Source organism: Chlamydomonas reinhardtii, chromosome 17 (assembly GCF_000002595.2).
Source record: "Chlamydomonas reinhardtii strain CC-503 cw92 mt+ chromosome 17, whole genome shotgun sequence".
In the NCBI taxonomy this organism is placed as follows: domain Eukaryota; kingdom Viridiplantae; phylum Chlorophyta; class Chlorophyceae; order Chlamydomonadales; family Chlamydomonadaceae; genus Chlamydomonas; species Chlamydomonas reinhardtii.
Genome location: NC_057020.1, coordinates 56632 through 70556, shown reverse-complemented (window position 1 = coordinate 70556; position 13925 = coordinate 56632). Strand labels below are relative to the sequence as shown.

General features: G+C 62.2%; 4 protein-coding genes across 4 annotated transcripts; all 4 read right to left on the bottom strand.

Annotated features, from left to right (window-relative positions):
* Positions 1–1556: 1556 nt before the first annotated feature.
* CHLRE_17g696700v5 (uncharacterized protein) lies at positions 1557–3723 on the bottom strand. The gene is made up of 3 exons (XM_043071833.1): positions 3495–3723; positions 2603–3263; positions 1557–2418 (listed from the first exon to the last, which is right to left on the bottom strand). Exons 1-3 carry the CDS (start codon positions 3557–3559, stop codon positions 1969–1971), a joined length of 1176 nt encoding a protein of 391 aa, XP_042914292.1. The 5' UTR covers positions 3560–3723; the 3' UTR covers positions 1557–1968.
* A 46-nt stretch (positions 3724–3769) lies between these two features.
* Positions 3770–7201, bottom strand: CHLRE_17g696650v5 (uncharacterized protein). The gene is made up of 5 exons (XM_043071832.1): positions 6899–7201; positions 6734–6811; positions 6549–6639; positions 6289–6441; positions 3770–6143 (listed from the first exon to the last, which is right to left on the bottom strand). The coding sequence occupies exons 2-5, from the start codon at positions 6796–6798 to the stop codon at positions 4275–4277; spliced, it is 2178 nt and encodes a 725-aa protein (XP_042914291.1). The 5' UTR covers positions 6799–6811; positions 6899–7201; the 3' UTR covers positions 3770–4274.
* A 98-nt stretch (positions 7202–7299) lies between these two features.
* CHLRE_17g696626v5 (uncharacterized protein) lies at positions 7300–8401 on the bottom strand. The gene is made up of 2 exons (XM_043071831.1): positions 8066–8401; positions 7300–7587 (listed from the first exon to the last, which is right to left on the bottom strand). The coding sequence occupies exons 1-2, from the start codon at positions 8342–8344 to the stop codon at positions 7561–7563; spliced, it is 306 nt and encodes a 101-aa protein (XP_042914290.1). The 5' UTR covers positions 8345–8401; the 3' UTR covers positions 7300–7560.
* A 48-nt stretch (positions 8402–8449) lies between these two features.
* On the bottom strand, positions 8450–13821 carry CHLRE_17g696600v5 (uncharacterized protein). Its single transcript, XM_043071830.1, has 11 exons — positions 13040–13821; positions 12806–12877; positions 12556–12644; positions 12306–12393; positions 11802–12083; positions 11489–11605; positions 11209–11259; positions 10599–10817; positions 10138–10431; positions 9860–10014; positions 8450–9645 (listed from the first exon to the last, which is right to left on the bottom strand). Exons 1-11 carry the CDS (start codon positions 13295–13297, stop codon positions 9507–9509), a joined length of 1764 nt encoding a protein of 587 aa, XP_042914289.1. The 5' UTR covers positions 13298–13821; the 3' UTR covers positions 8450–9506.
* Between the last annotated feature and the right edge of the window lie 104 nt (positions 13822–13925).

The following is a 13925-nucleotide window of genomic DNA, read 5'->3' as shown; positions in this document are numbered from 1 at the left end:
GATGCGCATGAGTTCACGTCTAACAAGGCTGCCGATGCACATTGTCCAACCGTCATGAGGCAAAGAGTTGAGCGCGGGGTGGTCTGGGTCGAGGGGATTTCCATGGATAGGATCCCGCCCGTGACCGAAGTCTCAAGAACAGGACCGCTGATGGCACGGAGTGGTAGTGCTCGTCAAGAGGAGTCGATTGACACTACTTTGGTATTAAATGGAGGGGTTTTAACCCCTGAACAACAAGGTTTTGTCCGTCGGGGGGTCGGTCGTCCCCTCAAGGGGGGTCCCGGGGGATTTCGGGGCATGGGGTCTGGCACTTTGTTTCCTACCCCCCCCCCCCTGAATGCAACATTACAAGACGGGACAGTCCGACCAAGCAAGGGTGCCCAGCACCCAGGGTCAGGAGGGAACCATCTCCGGCGGTCCGGCCTGAAGGGAAACCGCCCTCCCCCCAGCTGGCTGCCGACCTTCACCAAACCGTGCATTGTTTCTGCGCAAAAAGCGTGTCTCAGCTGCTACACCGGCATAAGTCGAAGCCAAGCCGAAGCCCGCCAGAGCCCCGCAACCGTGCAGCAAACCATGTCGGCGCACGAAGCCGCGGTCTACAGCACCAGACGCAAAACCAGGTACACCGTGCATACAGTCCGGCGACGCCCAATCAAACGCTAGCCCTGCAGTACAAGAACCCGCAGATGCGCGAGCACTCGACACAAAGCAACCGAAAACCGTATCACCGGCACCCGACGCCCACACCCCAGGCAGGTTCAGGGCGAGGGAGGCGAGGAGTCCACATCATCAGGTAGCACCAGCAACATGCAGTCCCCGGCACCCCGCGCAAGGAACGGATGCTGAGAAGGCTATGCCGGAAATTTTTTTGTGGGTCCGCCGGGAATCAGCCTTGCAGGAGCCCATCCTGGCGGATTTCGGGAAGCGCCTCACAAGCAGAACTAGGGGCCAAACGCAGCACCACGAGGCTCATATATGCACGTTATGCCGCAATAAGCACAATAAAAGCGTGGGAGGGCTCATTTGCGCGTCCTGGCGTGGACATGTCGGCACATGTCCCCACATGCGACATATACGCACTGACATGGCGGGGCTCTCAAGCGCTGGTGCGTATGAATCCATGTTCAACAAGGCTGCCGATGCACGCTGTCCATACATCAAATGGCAAAGAGTTCAAGGGATCGGGCTGGGTCGAGGGGTTTCCGTGAATACAAACAATCACCGCGTGACCGAAGTTCTCCGAACAGGACCGCCGATGGCACAGCGTGATAGCGCTCATCAAGAGAAGTCGATTGGCACCACTTTGGTATTGAATGGAGGGTTTCAACCCCTAAATAACAAGGTTTTGGCCGTGGGGATCGGGCGTCCCCTCAGGCGGGTCCCGGGGGATTCCGGGGCATGTGGTCTGGCACGTTGCTCCTCTACCCCCTGTAGGGTGCAGCCCACTTCTCCCATGAGACGGAAAGACCTTTCCTGTCGACCTTACCTTAAGCAACAGCAATATGTGACACCCGCGGTTTTGAGATTGGTGCCAACGAAGGGTAGGCTCGAAAAAGGGTGACAGATTGTTACAGTTTCGAATGGATAACACCGTAGCCTATGCCTCATTGGTATGGAGGTGGGCAGGTCAGCGTGTCCGTACGTTATTGCGCTTTGAGCGCTGCAGTCTGGCCGTGCGAAAGCTAGGGGGTTTGCCGACAAGCAATCTATGAATCACTGCCAGGGACGTCGGCTCTAACAGGAGCTAAAATACCGTCCGCACAACCAGCGTATGCTACCCTTCATTAATACGCAGTACGGGGTGTCACCCTGCGCCCACCACACCACATGCCCATCCACAATACTTCTTCTACCGCACCCTCAGTACTTCACTCACTCCTACCAACCATTCACAACAGCATTGACGTTCGACAGGTAGTGTCTGTTCTACCTGGTACAAAATTTACGCAGCCTGCTAGGAACTGCTGCTTATACGCTGGGGAAGCTGGTGCTGGGGCAGCACGCCTGCTTGGCGTCGTTGGAGAAGACCGAGTAGACGCAGCCGGGCGCGCGAGGGTGGTAGTGGCAGAAGGTCTGCAGGGTGGGGCACTTGGAGCTAGCCACCAGCTCGATGCAGACCTCGCGGCCCTGGGCGGGCACGTCGGATGACTTGATGGCCAGGTTGGGCAGCTTGAAGGTGGTGCCCTGCTTGCTAGTGGACCACGAGAACGACACCGGCACAGAGTCCAGGTAGGTCTGGCGGACCGAGGAGCGGCAGTTGTCGCTGGCCCAGAACTCAATCTTGCGCAGGTCCTGTTGGCAGCAGAAGGAGCCCGGCTCGGCGCAGGGGCCCGTCAGCAGCTTGAAGCAGTAGGCGTTGTTGGGGCCGATCTTCTTGACGGTAGGGGCCTGGTCGGCCAGACGGAAGGGCATGATGTCCTGCGAGTGGGGCAAGGGCGACAGGAAAGGTTATGCAGGGGTCAAGGTAATCTACATACCCCCCGAACGCAAGTGCCAGTCCATACATGGCGCCGGCCCCGAGATAGGCAAAGCATGTGAGGAACCATCTAGGCCGAAGATGCAGCACTGGCAGGCGTGTCGCTCACACACCCAGCGTGCTCACCTTGGTGCGGTTGCAGCGGCAGAAGGGGAAGGGGGTGGAGCCCGAGGGAGGAGGGGGCTGGCGGCGGGCAGGGGCGTCGGGAGGAGGCGGGGAAGGGGGAGGGGCGGGGCTGGGGGGAGGAGGCGAAGGAGGGCTGGGGGAGGGAGGCGGGGGGAAGAGCCCCACGGGGTTGACGGGGCAGCAGTTGCAGGGGTCGGTCTGCACAATGGCCAGGGTACAGCTGCCGTCGCCCTCGGGGCACAGGCTCTCAATGCTCTTGCAGGCGCCAGCCGGGTTGAAGTTGATGCATATCTGGCTGCCGTCGGCGTTGGCGCTGGTGATATTGAGGCCGGTGATCTTGTACAGCGCATGCTGGTCCGCGGTGCCGTACTCGTCAAAGGTGGGCGCCAAGGTGCGCCGGCCGTTTACAGTGGCGGTCAGAATTGCGCGGTTGCAGGTGGGGTTGACGTTGATCTCCAGCTTGTTGGCGGTCTTGACCTTGCAGCAGGTGGCGGAGCCGGTGCAGGTCTGGGTCATGACGGTGAAGCATACAGAGCCGTCGGCCTGGACGCTGTAGCCGGGGACGATCTTGAAGCGTGAATGGTTTGGGTTGCGGTCGCAGCCGTAGGGCGGGAACAGGTTCTTCCAGCTGGGATTCGAGGACGTGGCTTGTAACAGGTCCCTGCAGAGTGGGTGATGGGCAACGCGGACAAGTGCACAACAGTGAGTAAGTGAGGCCATGAAAGTTTTTTGGCACGTAGGCTGGGACGTCGTGCTCCTGGACAGTCGGCGATGCAGATGGCGTCGGCCAAACCGACGGTCAAACCGACCACCACCAGAGACGCGTGACGTCGCTTGAGTAAGACATTCTCATACATCAAGTGACCCATGTGCCGACGGCATTTAAGCTCACCTGGCGAGGGCGACACTTGCAAATGCGCACAGCGTGAGGGCCAGCAGTATACAGTGTCGCGCCATTCCACTGCTTCGTGCCATGTTGATGATTGGCACTGCGTTAGATGCGTGGCTAGGTACAAGCGTCGTGAGCTGCGTGCGTGTGGAATTCGGGCTGACGATGGGTTTTTGGACCGAAAAACTATGGCCGCTGATATGTTTCGCGGCTTGTAACTATCACTCGGTCCTATGAGGGTTAGGACTGTTTGAAGGCGGGAGGACTGCGGAGGCTTTTAATCTGAGAGCCAGTAGTGCTACCCGTAGCGAGCTTGTCGTGCAACGACGGCGCGCGCACCCATCAAAAAATTTGTATTGAAGCTTGCTGCTTCATCGACAGTACATTACAAACGAAATCGCGCGCTTGTGTTCGTCCGGGGAACCCGATAAAACACTACCGGAAATTGAGTGACTCAGCCTTGATCATTGCCAGTACTATTTTTGCACAAATTCGCACGAAGATACGTAACACTATATAACAACAAGAGCTGCCATGTGTGTAAAGCCGCAGAAACCTGTGCTGCAAGTGCTTGCCCGTTCACACTCTTTAGCGGCACGCCCGGACCAGAGCAGCGCATACAAGAACCACGTGTACAGCGTGCGGATGCCACATTTCCCCAAGGACCACATCAGACTCTGACGGTGGTTTGCACACAACGGTGGCACTCCTCGCCACCCCGGCCTCCGAAATGCCTCACTTCATCATGTGCATTCCGCTAGGAGCCCGGAGACCCACATCATCCTAGTGCATGGCATCCGCTGCCCGTAGGTATGGCGCGTTGCCTCGAGGGCCCGTAGTGGGCACGTTCGCGGTCGCAAACGGGCGCTGCCTCTTTGCGCTGGGCAACCCCTGCGGCGGCTCGGTTGCGACCCGGGGCTCTCCAGGCATCAACAACCCCTTGCTGTGTCGCTGCTGCTGGGGTGCACAGTTTTCCGAATCATCGGTGTCCATGGCAAAAGCGTGAGCGCTTGCGCCTCGAGGGGATGTTTCGTCTGGAACTGCACTGGCCCCAGGAAAGCGCCCCCGCTCCCGGCGCTGCAGCGCTTGCGCCGCCACCAGTTGCCGTGTTGTGCTGCCCACCACAGCGCCCGGCTGTTGGCGTTGCGCATACGGCGAGGCGCGATGGCTGCGGGGCGCCGCTAGCTCCGGGCATGCTGTGGTCGCTGACGCTGACGCCAGGTGCCGTGTCAGCTCTTCCCCGCCGGGGTTGTCTATTGATTTAGTAGCTGCAGTACTGGCGGCGCACGCACTTGCCGAAGCCAACAGCTGCTGGTAGCAGGACAGGCCTGCTAAGGCCGGCGGCATGGGCCCTTGCTGCTGCAGCACGGGCGCTGCGCCCAGCCCACGCAGCACCTGCTGCTGGTGCTGATGCAGCAGCAGCTGGTGAGCCAGAGCCAGCGACTGCGCCGCCGCCACAGGGCTGCCACCGTGCATCCACTGGGGTAGTGGCAGTGCAGAGCGTAATTGTGCCTGCTGCTGCTGCCCATGTTGCGTCCGAATAGGTGGCATGCCCAGGTGAACCGCCGCGGCCAGCTCCTCACGCTGCTGCTGCTCCTGCTGGTATCGCCGGGCCTGCTCACTCGGGTCCCAGTCCATGTGCTCACCGCAGTCCAGTTCCGACATGATATGTTGCTGCTGCTGCGGGTGAGATGGGGCCATTTGTTGCTGATAGTGGGGAGACTCGGCGGCGGCGGCAGAGGCTGCTGCAGCTGCACCGGCAGGGGAGCCTGGAAGGTCTGCGCCAAGCACAGGCGACAGGCGAGCACCGCTGCGCCAGTGTTGTTGCATGGCCATATGGCTGTACGACTGGTGCATGAGCGGCAGGCCCAGGGGAAAGGGACCAGCGAGGAGCGATGGCCAGCCCAAACCGAAGCCTATGCCCCAGCCCAGCGGCATGGGTGGGGGCGACTCTGGACCGGTCCGCACGCTGAGCGGGTGCAGCTTGCCCGCCTGTGCCCGGAGGCGTGCCTCGAAGCGCATCCGCATGCGCGTTGCCGCTGGAGGACTGGCCGGTACCGTTGGTGGTCTGGCAGGCTGCGCTGCATTGCATGCGGGCGGAGGCGGCTGCTCTGGTTGCTGTTGCTGCGCTACGACACAGCCGGATGATGTCGCGACTGCTGCCAAGGGCTCGTTCTCCTTATCGTGCACTGCCTGCTGACCTGTGGGCACGACCACCACTCCAGAGCTGGAGCTGCTGTGGCTGGGAGTGTCGGGCTTTCCGCTGTGTGCGGACACCTTGGGCTTGATGGAGGAGTCACAGCCATAAGCCTGGCGGTCCGGTGTGTTCGAGCGGTCTTGCAGCGGCATTGCACGTGGTGTATCCGGTACAACGGGCACTACAACCACCGTGGGACCCGGGTCAGGGTCAGAGCCGGCGGCCGCCACCAGCACCGCCTCATCGGCCGGCATCTCCTCCAGCCCCGCTGCGTCCTCCAACACTGGCACCGCCGCAGGTATTTCGACGTTTGGCTGCTGCTCTGGAAGCTGCAGCCCCCGCTCCGGCTGCGCTGCTGGCGATCGCTGCGGGCTGTTGCGCACGGCCATGGCCGCCCGCGCCGCGGCGATGGCAGCCTGCACGTCATCAGGCAGCTCCTGCCGCACGGCCAGGCGCTGTGTATGTAGGAGAAGAGGGCGGGGTGCCGGGTGCATTAAGGACGCTTGCCGTGGACGTACATGCACTACGATTCACTGACATGATAGCAACCCCCATGAATGGCTTGCTATAGTCCCTTGTGTACATGGTGATTGTGCTTACCACGACATGGTCATGATCGGCGTAGAAGATGAAGTAGGCACCAGGCCGCACCCCGTGAGCTTCACAAAAGGCGCCTATCCGTGCCAGCGCGTACTGCCCGCCAACGCACTGGCATAGCAACTCCCAGATATTGCCAGCCTCGTCTAGAAGAACCTGTGCGGTTACGTTTGTCCGCCTTTAGTGGCTCACGCCAGAGGTGTGGCATAGAATACAAAGATTGCGATGCCTCGCTTGTTGGACACGGTGCAACCTGTACTGACCAGGGGTGTTGCTTGGCGGTTCCGAAGTTCCCCTATGAAGAAGCGGGCCTCCGCCCGTGGGATCTTGACAGTTTTACAGGTAAAGCCGTCGCTGCAATGTGGAACCGAAAGACGGTGAGTGCCAGCGGGCCGCGAGGAGGGCGTGGCTGTTGAGTGGAGTTCGTGCTGTGCCCCACAGCTCTTACCTGGCCGTGAGCTTCTTGACGCAGAGAAATCGCTTAGCATTTGTAATAGCGGCATTATAAATCATGCCGTGTTACACTCTGCGTCGAAGCAAAACGCACGGAGGCCAAAATGCATCGTTGACCGAATGCACGGACGGCCCCCGCTGAATAGCTTCAAGCTCTTACCTGCTTCGACCACAGAGGTTTCAGATTCAGCCAGTGGGCGTTGCGAAAGAGCCTCTTGACGTTCAGTATGCGCCCACACGAGTCTCTCTCGCTCTCCAGTGCTCGCTGCGCTCCACCTGGACCTCTTGGAGAGCAAGCTTGTGTCCAATGTGTTCCTTGTTTGCGATTTGCAGCTTCTTGTTTGACAGAGGCTCCTGAAACAAAGCTAGTCTGGTCAAGGTCCCCAAGACTGTAATTTCCTACTCCTAAGCTACCCGCTTGCTTGCCTAGTTAATTCTAATACATACTTGCAACGATATACTTTGACGGAGCGCAGTGTCTGCAAAATCACAGGACTGCAACGCGGACTGCGGATTCAGGGCCGGCGGATCCGGCTTGGATTGGGGGCTCCGCCGGCGCTGCACGAATTCGTCCCATCTCTGCACTCCACCCAGCACTCCCTGTCACCCACACAACACGATAACGCATCCTATTAGCCTATAGGCACGTCGCTTGTCCGCGCACATGTCACCCACTCCTCCGTCACCCTCATCAGGCGTCCAGTTACCCACAGTCCTCCGTCCAAGAGCTAGCGAGGCCCCCGAATGAGCCTGCCCGACTTTCGCGGCAAGAGATTTGCATACATTGCATTAGCTACATATCATCTAAGTGCAATGTTAACGTCATTGGTTCCTTGAAGGTAGCTCTGCCTTGGCGCACAGGAAGCCGCTCTCTTCGGGGTTGCACGCGTGTATCTTCCAGGGGTGGGCCGCCGCCGCAGGCGAGAAGGGCCCTAACCACGTTCTCGCCCACGGCATCCGGGGGCCCAAAAGTGCCTAGTTTTTAGCGTTTGGGAGGGCTCCGCTCCCCCAACCCCCCCCCCCCCCCCGGAAAGGGGTAGTTGGCGAGATTCGGGGACCGTATGCAGCCCCACGCGGCGAGGATGCACCCCCGGAATCGCCCAATCTTTCTCGCCCGAGGGCCTACATCGGGGCCCGCTTCTTGCCGCTCCCCGAATGTGTGTGTGTGTGTGTGTGTGTGTGTGTGTGTGTGTGTGTGTGTGTGTGTGTGTGTGTGTGTGTGTGTGTGTGTGTGTGTGTGTGTGTGTGTGCGCGTGCGTTCTTGGATGAAATTGAACACTCGGGGCGCCCCCAATGCTCCCCCTCCCACTGGCTCCCGCCTCTTCACCTTGGTCATGAGGCCCTTGCTGCAGTAAAACCCCAGTGCCCCGCTGCCGTACTCGGCCGCCGCCGCCGCGCCCAGCAGCAGCCAGGCGGTGCGGCCCGGCAGCTCCGCCATGGCGCCCGCCACCTGGTCGCGCCGGCCCAGCTCGTTGGCAAAGCGGGCTGCGGACCCAGGCGCCAGCAGCAGTCCGCCCACACCGCGCAGCTTCTCAGGCGCCAGGAACTGACAGGGGGGGCGGGAGGTGGGGGCGGGAGGGGGGGGCAGTGGACAGCTCGGGTACATCACTACGGCCTGTGACACCAGTGCCAGCAGCCCGACACGTGCTGCCTGCCTGTAGCGACCTGAACCGTTCAGGTCGCGGTTCCTGTTTCGCAGGGGACAACAGGGACACGGATGCTATATTATGTGCACGCGCCCAAACCTGCACCTGCCCAAACCTGAACCCGCCAAAACCTGAACCCGCCTAACCCTGTACCCGCCCAAACCTGCACCAGCACCCGGCGGAATGGGGCACGGAGTCCCATCGGAGTCATTCGGAGGGACAATGGGAAACCAAGCAGGCACCCCTTGGTATACAATTTTATCAAGCCCACGCGTAAAATCAAGCCCATACACGTCTCAAGAGCCGCGACAAGTGTTCCCCGGTCACGGGAAAAGGGGCTGAGCCTCTTGCTGAGCCTCTCCACAGTCTGAGGCCGAACAACCTCATCGCCCGGACATAGCCAGGGTCGGTTTCCACAGGCACATAGGCAAACCAGGTGCCTATCTAGCAGTTGCGATGCCACAGCAGAGCCAACCGCAGCCAGACGTAGCACAGTTGTCAACAGCCGCACTACTTGTCATGCCGCTACGCATGCCCTGCCAGCCCCACCGCGGACCGCTACCTAGACACCAGCCGGCTCCTCAGCCTGCGCGCTTGTGCCGCTTCCTGGGCGGCGCTGCGCTCTCCTCCTCCACGTGGCCTTTCCCGCCCCCTCCGCTACAAGATGCGCGCACGCGCCCCCGCTGCTGCTGCTGCCGCCGCCGCCGCCGCCGCTGCCACCGCCGCCAGTCTGCAGCGATGCAGGTCCCGAATTGCGAATTCCTGTCTCAGCGCTAGCCCTCTTACACCGTCCTGAGTGGTCGTCCGTTCTAGGCGCAAACTCAACACATTGCTTCGGCGTGTGGGGACGCCGCGTTGGCGAGATCCACGGATGGCCCTATTACCGTGGGGGCATGTCGCACCCGTGGAGGGCACTGTAGCTCCGCGCAGCCCTCGTCCCTTTCGATGGGCAGCGCGAATCGCGCTCTTCAAGCAGGATTACCCCATCTCTTGGATTGACTAACCCATGCCCAAGTGCTGTTCAAATGGAACCTTTCTCCACTTCAGTCTTTAAAGTTCCCATGTGAATACTTGCTACTACCACCAAGATCTGCACTAGATGCCCCAAGCCTGCCGCCTTGCCTAAATCCTAGACGTAGACGCCACAGTGGCAGGTTGTGCGGCAGCGGCAGCGGCAGTGGCGGCCGCCAGCCCCGCCACCCGGCCGTACACCACGCACTCCAGCAGCGAGTTGCCGCCCAGCCGGTTGTGGCCATGCACACTGGGGCAATGGCGGGGAGGGGTGCGAGGTTAGAGCAGTGGAGGCAAATTACAGCGTGGGTGGATGGCCGAAACCAATGGGATGGAGGCGTGAGGTCAAGTGGAGCGGGTTTAGGAGCCACATGTGAGGGCAAATGCACGCCAGGCAAGAGGAATGCACACCGCTGCGATTCACCCAGTCAGCACAGCCGCTTAAGCAAACGTGACCCACTCACCCGCCGCTGACCTCCCCCGCGGCATGCAAGCCTCCAATGACCTCGGTGACCCGTTGGCCCTCCCGCTGGTCGTGGTGCTGCTGGCTGCCCGGTGCGGAAGCCCGGAGCACCTGCGCCTGCTGGTTGATTGCCACTCCGCCCATGGTGTAATGCACCTGCGTGGGAGGGGAGGAGGGGGGCAAGTGGGTTGCTAGCTAGCGCCACCAGGCCTCCTGCCCATGCCTGTTCTTAGGCCCCGTTTGGGCATGTTAAGTGCAACACCCCTGCTCCGGGCTCACCACGGGTGTGACTCGCGCCACATACATGGGCAGGTCGGTGTCGGGGTGGGGCGCATTGCGGAACACGCGCTTGCCGAACTCGTCCGTCACAGCTCCGCCCCCAACCCCACCCCCACCCCCGGCACCGCCCCCGCCCGCTGCAGCCCCCTCGCCCTCCACCCCCGCCCCTGCATCTGCGCCCTTCTGTTGTTGCTGCTGGGCCTGCGATGCCAGGCGCCCATAAGCCTCCAGTGTCCCGCGCAGTGCGGCCTCGGACACACCCATGGAAGCCGCCGCGGCGGCCAGGACCTCAGCCTGGTAGCGGTAGGGAGCAGAGAGTGGGAAACCGGGCGACGTGAGCCCCATCACATTGTATAGCCCAACAGCCCAACTTGCATACCTACCCACTTCAAACATCCGAGACACGCAAACCGTGCGTCCTCAGACAATGCTCCCCCTCCCACTGGCTCCCGCCTCTTCACCTTGGTCATGAGGCCCTTGCTGCAGTAAAACCCCAGTGCCCCGCTGCCGTACTCGGCCGCCGCCGCCGCGCCCAGCAGCAGCCAGGCGGTGCGGCCCGGCAGCTCCGCCATGGCGCCCGCCACCTGGTCGCGCCGGCCCAGCTCGTTGGCAAAGCGGGCTGCGGACCCAGGCGCCAGCAGCAGTCCGCCCACACCGCGCAGCTTCTCAGGCGCCAGGAACTGACAGGGGGGGCGGGAGGTGGGGGCGGGAGGGGGGGGGGCAGCGGGGGGTACATGCTCTGTGAGCGGTGGCGGGAGCAAAGGTGGGTGGCGCGTGGGTTAAACGGAGCCAGGACGGTGGTGTAGCAAGTTTGGTTTGCTTTTTCTGGCAAGTGCGCGCACACACGCGACTTCTAATTGGATCCGGGTCCGCAGGGTCCGCAGGGTCCCTCACCCGCGCTCGCCTGGCCTCCTCACCCGCCCTCGCCTGACCCCCTCACCTCCCGCCCCCGCCTTCCTCTGCACACCCGCCGCCCCCCCACTTCTTAACTAATCATGAATGTAACCCCCCCCCCCACACACACACACACACACACATGCCTCTGTGGCTGCGCGCTACAAGGAGGCTCACCTTGGTCGCCGAGTCCGGGTCCGCCGGGTCCACGAAGCCAGTCGGGTGCACCTGTGTGTGTGATATAAAACAACAAAGCGAAGCACCTGTGTGTGTGTGTCATATGAAACCCCTGAACACCGCAGGTGTGTGTGCGGGAATGTATTCACAACACGAGACGTTTGACGCAGCCCAGGGTTGCAGGCACCGGGGGTGCTGACTTCAAGGCCTGTGGTACCAGTCCATTCGGCACTCGGGCCACCTGAGCTGCACACCCCGCCACCTCCTGCTGCCTCCTCACCTGCACGTCCTGCAGCCCCACCAGCTTGGCGCCCGCCTCCTCCGCCAGCTGCAGCGCGTCACCCGCCGCCCAGGGGCCGTTGGTGGTGGCCAGATCGGCGGCTTCCGGAGCATAGCGCTAGCATAGGGGAAAGGGAGAGGCAACGTGCAGCTCGTGGATAGCAGTCCGGACGAGTGTGCGCGGCAGCGTGGTCGGCAGTGTTGCGGAACGCACTGCCCTGCCCACCGCCACGCCCATGTGTAATCTGCGGCCCGTTCCCGACTTGCAAACGGCCAGCCATCTCCCCCCCCCCCCCGCCCCGGCCCGGCCCCACCTTGAGCAGCTCCCTGTTGGCCGCATAGCCGCCGGTGGCCAGCACCAGCGCACCACACCGCACCGAGCTGGCAGCAGCGGCCCCAGCGGAAGAGGGGGCGGCAGGGCCGCCAGCCGCCCCACTGCCCGACTGCGCCCCACTGCCCGACTGCGCCCCACTGCCCGACTGCGCCAGCTGCACGGACGTGACCGCCACCTGCGGACGCTGCTGCGCGCCGCCAGCCGCTGGCTCCGACCCCGACTCGGTCGTCACGATGCGTTTGAGAGAGTAGCCCTCAAGAACCTGTTCCGGTGTAACGCGTGTGTGTGTGTGTGTGTGTGTGTGTGTGTGTGTGTGTCCTCAGAGAAGCAAAGGGACAGCTAGACTATGAGTGGCAATCTATAAAAGCGCGGCGGTAGCATGCAGCGTTTGGTGAGAAATGTCATTGTAGCTGTTGTGCATTATGGTAGCTTCCAAGCACTGTATCATGCGCGCGCACACACAAACACGCAGCCGCGCCCTCACCCGGATGCGCGGGTGCGCCTTCACCGCGGCGCTGAGTGCGGACATAATGGCCCAGCCCACATTGGCGCCGGCCGTCACGGTGCGGGTCCTGCAGTGCAGCAGCAGGCAGTGGGGCGCATGCCGGGTGCTTACGGTATGCAAGGACAGAGGCGTGGTGGGATGGTTTGGGACGGATGGCGCATGGTGCAGCCCGTCGCCGCGTGTCCGCCGCCACGCCTGGTGCTCCTTCCGTGCCACTGCCTGCCCTCACCTGGGCACGGAGTGGCCCCCCAGCTGCGTGACACCCGCCAGTGCTACGCCATGCGCCTCCAGGAACGAGAGCGCGGCGGGGCTGTCGTGCTTGGGTGCAACAGTGTGGTGGGCGGCGAGGGCAAGCTGGAGTTAGGCAGGGAAAGGCCAATACACATTACCGGTACATAACGCACTGCACCAGGCGGGCTGGGTCTTCCTTCCCTCCCCTACTTGCAAGGTTGTCGCGCGGCCTTTAGCCCGTCACCCACCACCAACCGCTGAACCAGCTCAGGTACACTGGCGCCGCCGCCGCTGGAGAGCGTGTCTGAAGAAAACAGCGGCTGTGGCAGAAGTCGGCGGCACGCGAGGTTAGGCAGCAGGGGTGGCAGGTGCTTGCAAATGGCACTGCGGCCAGATCGCCTTGATGCCGTCATCACATGCGCCCACCAGGCGCACATGTTCACATGCACCACCACTTGGCACATCACGGCCCTGTCCCTCACCTCACTGTCTCCACCCTGCGGGTTCAGTGCGTTCATGCCGCTGGAAGCCTTGGCGCTGTTGCCACCCAGGCGCGGCATCTTCTCCACCACCAGCACATCCACCTCGTAGACACCGCTGCCATTGGCACCACCGCTAGCAGTCCCGTTCGCCGCCGCCAGCTGCTCGGCGGCGGTGAGGGCAGCGGTGAGACCCGCCAGCCCGCCGCCCACAACCACTACACGAGCGGAGGCCGGCGGTGCGCCCTGCTGTCCCGACATTGCTTTGGAGTCTGAGCCGCCGGCGCCGCCGCTGCTACTGTGACTACCGCCGCCGCTGCCTCTAATGCTAGCTTTCCCGGTGCCGCCCTTGTGCAGGCCTCGGATCTGCTCTTTGGACTGCTTCACCAGTGCTCGTCCAGTGGATACTTGCGCCGGAGAGCCGGTACTGGAGCCGAAAGCACTGGAGCCAGCTGCTCCCGGCACCAATCCCTGACCGTCCTGTGACCTGGCCTTTGAATGTACCTGCGCCTGGGCCTGCGCCGCTTGCGCCTGTGCTGCAATTACTGTGGGCGGGGGCAGGGCGCTCCAGACGCCGAAGAGGAGGACCAACCCGAGCACGGGGGCTAGGACTAATAACCACGAGCGCTTTGGACTTTGTACCGAGCACGTTGCAGAACCAGTGCGGCCGGCGACACGCTTGCTCATAACGTGTCCCGTCTCAGTGTCGTTGCGGAGGCCGCGTGTGCTAATGCTCCGGCGCATTCATTGATGCTCATTGTATGTTTGCTGGCCTACTGATTTGCATCGGTAACCTCGCAAGGGCGCAACGAGACTCGCCTAAATGACGGGAGACCGGATGGGTGCAACATGCGGTGTTAAAACTTTTCACCGGCCTTATCTGCGCCTA

Bases quoted from the DNA above. Each gene is read 5' to 3' on its own strand.
- CHLRE_17g696700v5 (XM_043071833.1), bottom strand. From the start codon at position 3,559: ATGGCGCGACACTGTATACTGCTGGCCCTCACGCTGTGCGCATTTGCA. The intron at 3,264-3,494 runs GTGAGCTTAAAT...CCCACTCTGCAG, and splicing joins GCAAGTGTCGCCCTCGCCAG to GGACCTGTTACAAGCCACGT. The intron at 2,419-2,602 runs GTGAGCACGCTG...CCCCACTCGCAG, and splicing joins GCCGCTGCAACCGCACCAAG to GACATCATGCCCTTCCGTCT.
- CHLRE_17g696650v5 (XM_043071832.1), bottom strand. From the start codon at position 6,798: ATGATTTATAATGCCGCTATTACAAATGCTAAGCGATTTCTCTGCGTC. The intron at 6,640-6,733 runs GTAAGAGCTGTG...TCCACATTGCAG, and splicing joins GTCAAGAAGCTCACGGCCAG to CGACGGCTTTACCTGTAAAA. The intron at 6,442-6,548 runs GTCAGTACAGGT...GTAACCGCACAG, and splicing joins ACCGCCAAGCAACACCCCTG to GTTCTTCTAGACGAGGCTGG.
- CHLRE_17g696626v5 (XM_043071831.1), bottom strand. From the start codon at position 8,344: ATGTACCCGAGCTGTCCACTGCCCCCCCCTCCCGCCCCCACCTCCCGC. The intron at 7,588-8,065 runs GTGAAGAGGCGG...CTGTGCGCCAAG, and splicing joins GCAAGGGCCTCATGACCAAG to GCAGAGCTACCTTCAAGGAA.
- CHLRE_17g696600v5 (XM_043071830.1), bottom strand. From the start codon at position 13,297: ATGTCGGGACAGCAGGGCGCACCGCCGGCCTCCGCTCGTGTAGTGGTT. The intron at 11,606-11,801 runs GTGGGGCCGGGC...CCCCTATGCTAG, and splicing joins CCAACAGGGAGCTGCTCAAG to CGCTATGCTCCGGAAGCCGC. The intron at 9,646-9,859 runs GTGAGTGGGTCA...CCATTGCCCCAG, and splicing joins GCGGGGGAGGTCAGCGGCGG to TGTGCATGGCCACAACCGGC.